At 35.8% G+C, this 12042-nt stretch overlaps 1 protein-coding gene across 1 annotated transcript in view; it reads right to left on the bottom strand.

Annotated features, from left to right (window-relative positions):
* Positions 1-12042, bottom strand: part of LOC149802489 (uncharacterized) — a 55949-nt gene that overhangs the window by 28899 nt on the left and 15008 nt on the right. Inside the window, exons 4-5 of the mRNA XM_089951727.1 lie at positions 10488-10619; positions 2079-2159 (exon numbers count right to left, since the gene is read on the bottom strand). Coding sequence (XP_089807853.1) covers positions 2079-2159; positions 10488-10619 — 213 coding nt within the window. The remainder of the gene's footprint in view (positions 1-2078; positions 2160-10487; positions 10620-12042) is intronic.

The raw sequence follows: 12042 nt of genomic DNA, 5'->3' as shown, positions 1-12042 counted from the left end.
CTAGCAGCATTATGTGGGTTAGATTAATACATGTATAACTGGAATCATGATATAGGTTTGTTGGTATAATGGCACAAAATTGGGCATCATGCTCAGGAAGAGCTTGTCATCATTATGCGAGTTGTGGAACCGGATATGGGTTTTTTTCTAGTCACTGATACTGTATGACAGATTGTGGTCATCATCCATTGTGATCAGTTATATAGCAAGTCTGGTCATAAAGACACATGGCCATCTTGTCTGACATGATGCGGTCCAGATCTTGAGGTTGGGACAGGTTATGGGATGTTTGATCCATGAATCCAGTCCATAATTCTGATAAGAGAGACTGTAACTGATGCCTGTTGCTGCTCTCCATCTCACTCTTCAAGAACAATATGGTGCCAAGCTATGACTGACTTCTGTTCCTATAAGGCAAGGCCAGCATGTATTGCAGGAATGACAGAGAACATTACATACATTGAATGGTTGTCAGATAGGTCTCGCCCATGATCTAAATCTGCACAACAAAATAGAGCAGACCCTATATACATTAGTGAAGTGAGTGTCATGCTTTGAACTTGCAAGAAACCATGCAGGGTGAACACTATGACAAACACCTGTAGAGGGATGCACATGACCTGTACAGGTAGAAAAATATCATCAGTATTAATAATCAGAAGTGGTCACTAAATAAACAATCTGACCTGTTGGCATGTGAATTTGAATGCCAGTCCAGGTAGAAGCACTGGAGTGTTGCTCATAGTACTTACATGTACCAACTGGAAAGCAAAAAATCAATTCGAGTATCAGCTTACCCGTATGAAGGCCAATTGTTTAAATGCCTATACAGATCAAAATCACTAAAGCAACACTGCATGAGCTGGACACTAGTGAGTAAACCATGTATAGGAAACTGACCTGTACCTGTCCAACCAGAGAAGAAGCTATGCAGTAATCTAAACAAGTTTGCTATATTACACACAAAAACCTGCACATAAAAAAGTTACTGAAGCACAACACAATGTAGTTGCTACAATATCAGTTATGAGACAATTTCCCAGTAAGAACAGGTTCTATGCAATTAATCAAGTGCTAGCAGATGGCTTAATGAAGGCAATGAAGCATCAATATATAATATCAGTTCACAATACTACCTGTAGGAACGTTCTTAATGATGGCCTGCGCAAGAAAATCAGACACTAAATGCATTGGTAGAGAAAACTTTACCTATATGTATCTGGTTGTAGCAGAAATTATACAAATGTTAAGTTTTCTACAGCCAACTAAGACTTACATGCACATATAAATTAAAACTATAGCCAGAACTATTGTGAAGTTGTATAGGCTACTGGTGCATATATGTAAATAGCAGCAAGTGATGACAAAGTGATTTAATGTAAAGGCATAACTTTGTTGTCACTGGAAGAAAGAAAAGTTGGAAATATACAATGAGTGTATTTCTCTTTGAAGTGAAGACTCTTCCAACTTGTGAGTGTAGGACATCCAGAAACTTGGTAGAGGATTTTTGTGAGGTCCCTCTTGATGAAAGCATGCTACCTGAGTGGAAGTAGTAACTGTTATATTCATGGGACTTGGTGCCAATCCCCGTACCAAGGGGTGATCACTCTGCCTGACCAACACATAGGTGGGCAGATAACATTTAGCATTTTAGCTAACAGTTTTTAACCTAGGAGAGCTGGATTATGAGTATGTAGCTTATACCAAAATTTTATTTTTTTAAAAACTACTGAAGAGTTATCCAGAAATTCTTAAATGGGGATTAATCAAGAAGATTTATACCACAATTCTTAAAAGGTCATTACTCAAGAAGACTTACAGAATTTCTAAAATGGAGATTACTCAAGAAGATTTATACCAGAATGTTTCAAAAGGGGATTACTCGTGAATAGTTGTTCGTGAATAATTTTACTAAAAGATTACTTATGCTTGAATGATCCTGTCTGACACTGTTTTTCATTACAAAGTGAAAATAATATGTAAGTATCAGCTTAAATGTTTTGGAGTTTAGTCAGATCAATCATCAGACTTTATTTAAATTAACTCTGTCCATATCATGCTTAGCATAATAATCTTACCTGCCGCTGCTGAATTACTGCTTCCTCCTACATTATTTCTTGAATCATTCTGGAAATCTCCTGGACCCAGGTTTATCACATCTGAAACCAAGTAATTAACAAATCAGTAAATCAGTTGTGCAGAGAAACAAACAAAAAAGTTTACTAGACAAAAAAATATTTAAAAAATCACAAAAAATATAAAGACAAATCAATCTAAAAAAAGAAGCAATTTTTTTAGCAAATTATGTTCCTCCTAGAATTCTTACCAGATCATTTTAATAGCAATATATGCCCTATTACATCCCAAATCCAGTCGTTCCAAAGAAGATAATTCATCTTTATTGTCTATAATATTTAAAGGACAACAACTCTTGCACATTACCTCCCATATGCTGCCTACAGGTGGCACTATTTTATACTCAGCAGAACATCATGTAACAGGATGCTCACATTGCCAGGAGAATGGGAAGATTTTAAAATAATGTGATCAAGTATGTATTCTAAGAGAAACATAATTAACAAAAAATTAGCTTTCTCCTTCAAATACATTCCTCGATCTCACTAATGTTTGGAGAATAGATAATAGGTGGAGGGAATGTTGTGCATCCAACCTAAACCACAGGTAATCTCTTAAGGGAGAATATAGGATTCCCCACAGAACATTAACTCTATAAATTACAAGCATTATAACCAGAGGTGATGTGGTCTACATCTGGAAAGAAGAAATAATTAAAACTTCTTACCACATAAAATATCTGGGTGAATCCAGCAAAAGCTGTGCTGGGTGCTCATCCAGAGGTTGTACTGATGTCAATTGGGTCTGGTTGCCACTTGTGTGACTGGGAATGGACCTACCAGATCCAGAGTGTGTTGTGGAGTCAAGTCTCAAAGACAAAAACTTGAGAAGACTGGCTGTGCATGACAACCGACTGCCTCACTGATATCTTTGATAGAGACATTACAGTCAAAAGCAAGGCTCAAAGAGATTGCTCTTATTTCATGAGCAGAGATTTTCATGAGCTCTTCATGAGCCAACTCTGTTTTGGCAACATGTCAGAATATGCAGTATGTATTACCCACTTCAGCCTCGTTGAGAAGGTTCCATAGGTTATGTCCTCCATCCCAGGTTTAATTGGAAGAAAGAAGCATCTGCAAGCTCCATGATCTGGCTCAGTCCACTTTAAATAAAGTCTGAATGCACATATCAGATCCTGTTTAAAAGTATCTTGAGATGTGTCAATACAAGAGGGAGGATGTATGATGACTTTTTGATTGCCCACTGTTGTTAACCTGTTCTTGGTGATGAAACCAGGTTGCATCACAAGGACTGCCAAGCCATCTGATAGAAACTGAAGGTAAGCTGGGTCAACAGAGAGGGCATGCTGAACCTAATGCTATCAGGAAATAGGTTTTATATGAAAGGAGCTTCAATGAAGTCCTGGCTAAAGGCTCAGTCTTGTCTGAATTCAGACAAGTCAGAACCCAGGAAGATTCCACATAAGAAACAAGGTGAGGGATTTAATCCGAAGTAAGTCAAAGTTGGACTGCCTTGAATTGGGTGGAAACTACCCCAAAGTACTGAAATTCTCCATATGTAACAGTGTCCCCAACAAGAATGGCAAAAAAAACCTTTACTTCTGGTCCTTTGATTTCCAATATCACTCCCTGTTTCTTGCAGTTTTCCTTAGAACTGTCGACCATGTATTTTCTCACATGTTTTCTCTAACTAATTGGCCCATCTGCTGCATGTAGTCAACAATGTACAGCACCAGTCATGAGATTTCTTGCTGGCTTGCATTGCTGTATTTAGAATACTTATTATAGCTGATTCTGAAATAACAAAGTCAGAAAGAAATGACAAATTAAAAAGAAACGCATATCTAACTGCATTAAAAACGTCATAGACACCCCTAAACCAGGGGTGAAAAATGGTGTGTGAACATGAACTTCAACACATTCTAATACAATGTAGCTATGTTGAGACATGCAGTCAGAAAATGCAGAAATAAAGTCCATATAAGTGAGAACAAACCAAATAAATATGGTCAAAAGTTAACAAAATAATGTATACCTCCTGTAGAATAATACCTAATACATCAGAAAATAACAAAATCCTCAATACTCAATGGATGAAATGAAAATAGCACAATTATCCACTTTTATTTTGGGCAGCCAAGTGAACGTCTCATCATATATATATGTAATTTGAGAGCAGGGACAAATTTTCATCTTTAGGAGGGCTGGATTCAGGAGGTAGTAGGGCTTATATTCCTAATGTTAATGTGATCAGAGAACATTTGCAAAGAAGAAACTGACTTGTATATAAAGGAATGAATGGAGGAATAAAGGCATGATATGAAGAAACTGAAATAAAAAATTCAGTCAAACTTGTGTTTACCAAATATGGAAATTGACTATGGACAGAAAACAAAATATCAATAACTGATACTTTGATAAAACAAAAGTCCCTCAAAGGGGCTGATGCTCTAATGTCTGAAAAGATTTTAAAGATGATTACAACTGTGCTCATAATGAATGTCAGACAGGCATCAGGACCACTATACACCATAATAAGTCTTCTGGTAAAAACCTCATGTCAGAATGACTTACCACTCAGAAGCAAAATTGAGAAGATTTTATAAACAGCAACCATGGTGACTATATTTGGAGAAGACTGGTACTATTTTCATTTAGTACCAACTGGACATTATAAGAAGTCTTTTTCAGGTTGCTGTGGTGGCCACATTAGAGACCATAAGAAGTCTTCTGCTGAAAACCTCATGTCAACATGACTTTCCGTTCATGAGGCATAGTGATAACAAGCCATAATGAGTACTGACTGACACCATTTTCCCTTGGGATTAACTACACATCACCACAAGGTCTTTTAGCACAAATTCCCATGTTCATATGACCCTCCAATCAGGGGTAGTGACAAGTTTTTAAAGATAACCACTGTTGCGGTCTTAATGAATAAATGAGCAGAACAGGAAAGCATGTAGTTGAGATCCACAGAAAGCACGTGCAGCTCACTCACCCTGCAAGATTGGGCTAGTGCCATCAGGAAGTCATGTATGATAACTGCTTCAGTGAGGTGGAAGACAGGGGCTCAAACTTAAATGAGCCATGTCAAGAGCCAGAAGAAGTTCAAATTTGGGAACAAGGTCAGCTAGTGGGGTCTGGATATTGTGGCCAATATTGTTTTGTCCATGATGTCAGAGATCAAGGAACTTGATATGAACCTCTCCTAGATCATGAGTTTGCCAAGGCACAGAGCTGTCTAGGATGTGTCAGACTTGTATATTTATATATGTAATATTGGACCCATCAAGGAAGGTACTCTCATACCATGATTTACAGGTCTGCTGAGTTTGTCTCATCATGATTGACAAGGTAGATCACCATGACTAAATTGTTATAAGAACTGTCTTCTTTTGAATGCATTCTACCCAAGTGTGGGAGACATTAGGAATGGTCTTTATTTTCACAAGACATGTAAAAAGCATTCTCTTGTAGCATCCCTTGCAGGTGTTTGTCATAAAGTGTGCTCACCAATCCAACAAATTGCCATTGGAGCTGATTTTGTTTTCTAGTTGTGGGGCTTCTAAGGGTATACCCACTACTAGCCAGTCCCTGTTTTGCCTTTCGGAGTAGAAGTGTTAAAAAAATTTATCCAGAACACAATAAGGTCATCTCTGCATGTGTGTGATTTTGGATTTTTAACATAGCTTTAAAAAAAATCAGTCATATCACTACAATGTCTGCAGTGTGGCAGTTTCTAGTGATGTCTAGCATTAGGGCATCATGCCACAGACAGATAGCATGATGTCCCACCCAGTCACGTTATCCTGACACCAGGTAGATCAGTCCTAACACAAAACTCTTAATGCTAAGCACTTAGCGAGGAAGCTTATAATACCATTTTTATAAGCATTTGGTATGACTTGGCCGGAGTTCAAACCCTTGACCTCCCACATCCAAGGTGGATGCTCTAACAAATAGGCCACCAGAGCAGTTGCAATAATAAGGTCATCTAAATGACTTGAGACTGAGCACCAAAAGGATATCCGCAGAAGGTGCCTGTAAAGGTGGCAGATGTTTAACAGGTCTGCTGCTGCAGTGAACAAGCCAAGGAGTTAACAGAACTCTCACTGACATAAATATCAAGGCGGTGAAAGGTGTATCATATGTGATACCAAACTTTTATTGGAATTGTTTGGCATGGCATTGACTGGACCTGAAGTGATAGTTGTTGTTTTCGGTATCTTCATGGAGGGTAGCATCTCGACTTCTCCAAAAAGCTGATCGAAGATTCAAAATTTGGATGAATACTTATAAGTTCATGGTCAAAAGATTTGGAGCATACATTTTCTTTGCAGCTATTCAGTTGCTTTTTTAAGATGCTGGATAAGATGCATTCTATCCATATTGCATATACACTACATGTGTGTCAAGATGAGCATTTTGTGCAGGTTAGGCATGTCCCATGGTTGTTCTCCACAACAATGAAATGTCTGCACTTACTGAACTTGACTGACATCTCTGTAATTAAAGAGAGAAGAAAGAAACAAACAAGTGCATACAACAAATATACAAATTGTTGAAATAGGTGAACTCATGTTATTGAGGCAATCAAAGAAGTGCATCATAAACCGTTAAATAACAGCTCAAAACATTTGCATTTTATGATATTATATGGATCATAATGACTGGTAATTTTTTGTTGCAAAAACACAAAGAAATTCATAGGGAACAATGGATATACACAATGTATAATGTTTTAACTTAATATACCAGTGAAAATAAAATTATGGTCAAAATTATATATAAATTTCAATGGATTCTTGAAGGCACTGTCCACAGTTGCAAGTTCAAGTTCCAACAGTTCATCCAAGATACTGGTGGCGACCTTGTGGGGACAGGGGAGTTAACCTGTAAGATTAACTTCCCAATAATTATAATACATATAGTTGGAAAGATATTTTTTCATTGGGAGGGGGCACAGATTCAGAGGTAGCAGAGACTAATTCCTAATGTGATTGGGAAAGTATCTGACAGAGAAAAACTTTCTTTTGTTGAAAGGGTGTGACACTAGTAGAGACCCATACAAGAATCTTGCTTTGTGATCCAGGCATGAACAACACTCAAGATTTAACTAAAGTCAGTAAAGCAAGAAATGTGGATCAATAATTTATCTCTGAACTATTTAATCCCTATATACCTAACATATTTCAAGCCATACCATTCTTCCAACAGTGCAAACTTCTGCAATTGTGAACAATAAAGTTTGTCAGCAGAAGGTACAATGTTGAGTCCATGTTATTTTTTTTAAGACTGAGCAGCCAAATGTGACATGGAGTATCAGCCAGGTAAAAAATACCAATCTACTTAATACCTTGTAGAACATGCAAGATACCTATTGCTACAATGGCCAGTTGAAATAAAATAAAAAGAAATCACCCATGTAAAAAACCAATTCAGTCATAATACATTATACTTTTTTTTAAAATGGAATGAAACCATGTTGATAAAAGTTTTCGAATTTTACAGTATGTTCTGTAAGCCATGTTTGGATTTTTTAAACTCATTTCTTATATGCCAACATTCCACAATGCCATCCAAACAAAAAAAATTTTATCCTCATTTTTTTAAAATTCATATTTTGGCAATATTACTATTTCAGGAATTTGACTAACATTTGCCAAATGTAATTTAGATGTCATTATTGTTTTTATTAATATTATTATTATTGTTGTTGTTGTAGGGTTTAATGCCATTTTCCAGCACACAATAGGCTATTCATGGCGGCCAGTATTATCGGTGGAGGAAGAACCCAGGAAAACCCCAGAAAGAACCACCTACCCATGAGAAGCTACTGGCAAGCTTTCTCACATACCCACATTGGCCGAATCCTAGACTCAAACCCATGCAGACAGAGGTGAGATGGCAGTGATCCGTAATGGAGAGTGCTTTAGATCACTCGGCCACTCTGGGCCCCATTGTTGTTATTACTGAAGACAGAAAGAGCTATTAATGTGGAATCAAAGTATTAATTAAAATAAAAACAAAATAAAATTTTTGAAGAATAAGAAATAAAATAGAAATATTTTAAAATAATTGCTTATGTGATTATAACTTTAAAATAAAAAATTGTAATCTGATTTTTAAAACAAAGAAATTTATTAAACTAATAATAATAATGAAAATATTAATATTAGTTATAATAATGAAATAAAAAATTAAATGTTAGTCCAATTGCTGACATCTTAAATACCATCCAACTATAATCCGTCAAATTTCTAGGGAACAGCACATTTATTCAGGCTTCATTATAGCGAAATGTTTGTCATGTAAGGAAATGGATTTTCTAAAAACTCTGAACTTCACTTACAGGACATTTTAAAGATTCTCAGAATTTTGTCATCAGGGTTTCATCTCCATTCTATTTTAAATTGTTGCCACTGTAGCAATAGGTATCATTTCTATTGTATACAGTATATATGTACTAACTTGTTTTTTGCCTGCATGAAAGTCTGCGTCACACCAAAGCACCTCATTTTGTATATTAGGTTGCTCCATCTTGCAAAATTGTTTTGATTAAATGCTGATAACAGAGACACAAACATATTTTCTAATTACAAAACTTAGCACCCTTGTCCAAACCTAGGAAGATAGAACAGTTTAAATGCAGTAACACTGTACATGTTCGTGCTTTAATTTGTGCACAATCTGATGATGGTGTTGATGTCAGGGGTAGTACAATAGCCCTCTCGAAGCTAAAATGGGGCAAGAATACATGCCAACAGATGCTATACAAGTTACCTTAGGCAATGTTAATGAACGTTTTTAACGTAAGCATGCAACATACAAGTTTTATGTCTATTTAATATGCGTTGTTTGTAAGTTAGTTTTTTTTTGTTGCTCTATTTCATTATATGCTATGGATAATTGTATTTTGGATTCGACCTTGTCCAGAATCAAGTTCATTTTCTACCTGACCTGAATCATTGATTATTTTTTTTAAACTTCTGTAAACAACTAATACATAGCTAAATTGTTCTCTGTTGAGTATGGGTTAACTATTTGGATTATTATCTTGGCATTAGTCAAGGACATTGCGTTTACTATGTTCTTTATTATAATTTTAGCAATAGACTTTCTAATAATAACAAAGATTTTATCCTGTAAACATTAGAAACCTTGTGGAATGAAATCTTCCATTAGGTAATAGTTATTTTTAGAAAATGTTAACTGTGACCTGAGGTCAAGCAGAAGAATATATAATCTTGTCTTCTGGAAATGATTTATTGTGCAAGAAGATCTTCAGGCAGAATCATTGTTGTGTCCGGTATTTCATTTCGGCTGGAATTTATTTATTCAAATTATTTAATTCAAGTGATTCTTCTCTGGCAATAGAAAGTGCTCAAAAATAACATTCTTGGAATAGAGATTTGGATTCATAGTGAAATTCAAATAAGGATATATTCTTGGATTGTATTATTGTGATTCAATGAAAGAATGTCAGCACATCACCACGACATGGGCCACAACAGGAACATCAACACTTCCAGTGTTGGATTATTTATTTTTGAATATCACTAAAGTTTATTCAGAACTTTCATCATTAGGACTTGGTTTTGAAATTTGAGGATTATTTTGGGATTTAATTCACAATACTATAAGTTGTTTTTACATGTTTCATTTTTACATTTTAGGGAAAAAATTATTTGTTGAAATTTACAAAGCTTGTTGATTCTCACTCTTTTCTATTACCTATTTTAAGACCATCAAGTGGTAATAGCAGTAATATTTGCTCTCCCTTTGGAGATGTAAATCAGTTTCAACTTTCACCTTGTAGTTCAACAAACTCAGCTATCCAGTTTACAATCAAAACACTTACAAATAGAAAGCGTTCAAATGGGAGCTTGGATTACAAACCAAATGAGTATTTTAAATTATAAAACAGAAAAACTTCTTTCTGCAATCAACTTCCTCAACAGACTGCATGCAGCATGTGTGAATGTGTATGTTTGTGATTTTGATTTTTAATGTAGCTTTAACAATTTGTCAGGCTACATACATGTGTAATTTGATTATATAAAAAACAAAAACACTCATTACAAATGAAACTGTGCATACTGCCTACCTCAATAAAAGGGACAGAATATGGGGTCCAAGAATGTCAGATTTAGAAAGTTTTCTGTTTCTAGCATCATTAAGTTTTTGTAACTTTATCATCACTGAATGCTCGTATACTATGTAATGCTGCATGACCGTCTTTATCTCTACAAAATGTTTATGCCAAAAATGTTTTGTGACTTTTAAAACAAAATAAATACTGCTGGAAATTTCTGCTTTACATTAGCTATCCTTCTGAATGAAACATATGCAACAACAGAAAAGCATGCCACTACTATGAAAATATACTTGGTTCATCCTGTTCTCTTGTTGGTACTTCTCCTACTGTGTCAAAGGGATAGATTATTGGTGTGCATAACTTGGCTGTCTCTGTGCTTTTCTCCCCACAGGTCACTCTAACACCCACTCCTGGCTTGCTGGCTGAAAGAACACACAAAAGGTTCAGCACTTAGTAAATAAGAATACATTTACTGCATGTACTAAGGATGTTTAGTTTACAATGAATACAAAATGCTTAAACTTGTGCTGTTTACTACATAAAGTGTAGGAAAAATACAGCATGTAAATTATGACCCTGCATATAGTATGGGGAAAATACTGCATGTAAGTTATGACACTACATAAAGTATGGGGAAAATACAGCATGCAAATTATGATCCTATATCCCATTACCTGTAGGTATGGAGATTTCTCTACAAACTACACTAAGTTATATCCCATGTCCTGTTGGTATGGAAATTTCTGTACAAACTACACTAAGCTTTATCCCATGCCCTGTAGGCATGAAAATTTCTGTACAAACTACACTAAGCTTTATCGCATGCCCTGCAGGTATGGAAATTTCTGTACAAAGTACACTAAGCTTTATCCCATGCCCTGTAGGTATGGAAATATCAGTACAAACTACTCTAAGCTATATCACATGCCCTGTAGGTATGGAAATTTCTGTACAAACTACACTAAGTTATATTCCATGACCTGTAAGTATGGAAATTTCTGGAAAGCTAAACTAAGCTTTATCCCATGCACTGTTGGTATGGAAATTTCTGCACAAACTTCACTAAGCTATATCCCATGACCTGTATGTATGGAAATTTCTGTACAAACTACACTAAGCTTTATCCCATGCGCTGTATGTATGGAAATTTCTGTACAAAGTACACTAAGCTATATACCACGTCCTGCAGGTATGGACATTTCTGTACAAAGTACACTAAGCTTTATCCCATGCCCTGTAGGTATGGAAATTTCTGTACAAAGTACACTAAGCTTTATCCCATGCCCAGTATGTATGGAAATTTCTGCACAAACTACACTAAGCTATATTCCATACCCTGCAGGTATGGAGATTTCTGTACAAACTACACTAAGCTATATCCCATGTCCTGCAGGTATGGACATTTCTGTAAAAAGTACACTAAGCTTTATCCCATGTCCTGTAGGTATGGAAATATCTGTACAAACTACTCTAAGCTATATCCCATGCCATGTAGGTATGGAAATTTCTGTACAAACTATACTAAGCTATATTCCATGACCTGTAAGTATGGAAATTTCTGGAAAGCTAGACTAAGCTTTATCCCATGCATTGTTGGTATGGAAATTTGTGTACAAACTACACGAAGTTATATCCCATGCATTGCTGGCATGGATATTTGTGTACAAACTACTCTAAGCTATATCCCATGCCTGTAGGTATGGAAATTTCTGTACAAACTACACTAAGGTATATCCCATGAAATTACATCTTACTCTAAATACATATATAAGGAAATATATCATGAAACACAAGTCTGGATGGGAAGATGTGACAGCTCCATCCTTTTCTCCCCAAAGTGTACAG

Source organism: Sinohyriopsis cumingii, chromosome 3, assembly GCF_028554795.1.
Source record: "Sinohyriopsis cumingii isolate HCF-2022 chromosome 3, ASM2855479v2, whole genome shotgun sequence".
NCBI classification, from domain to species: domain Eukaryota; kingdom Metazoa; phylum Mollusca; class Bivalvia; order Unionida; family Unionidae; genus Sinohyriopsis; species Sinohyriopsis cumingii.
The sequence above is the reverse complement of the archived record's forward strand: the minus strand, read 5'-3'. Positions and strand labels throughout refer to the sequence as shown.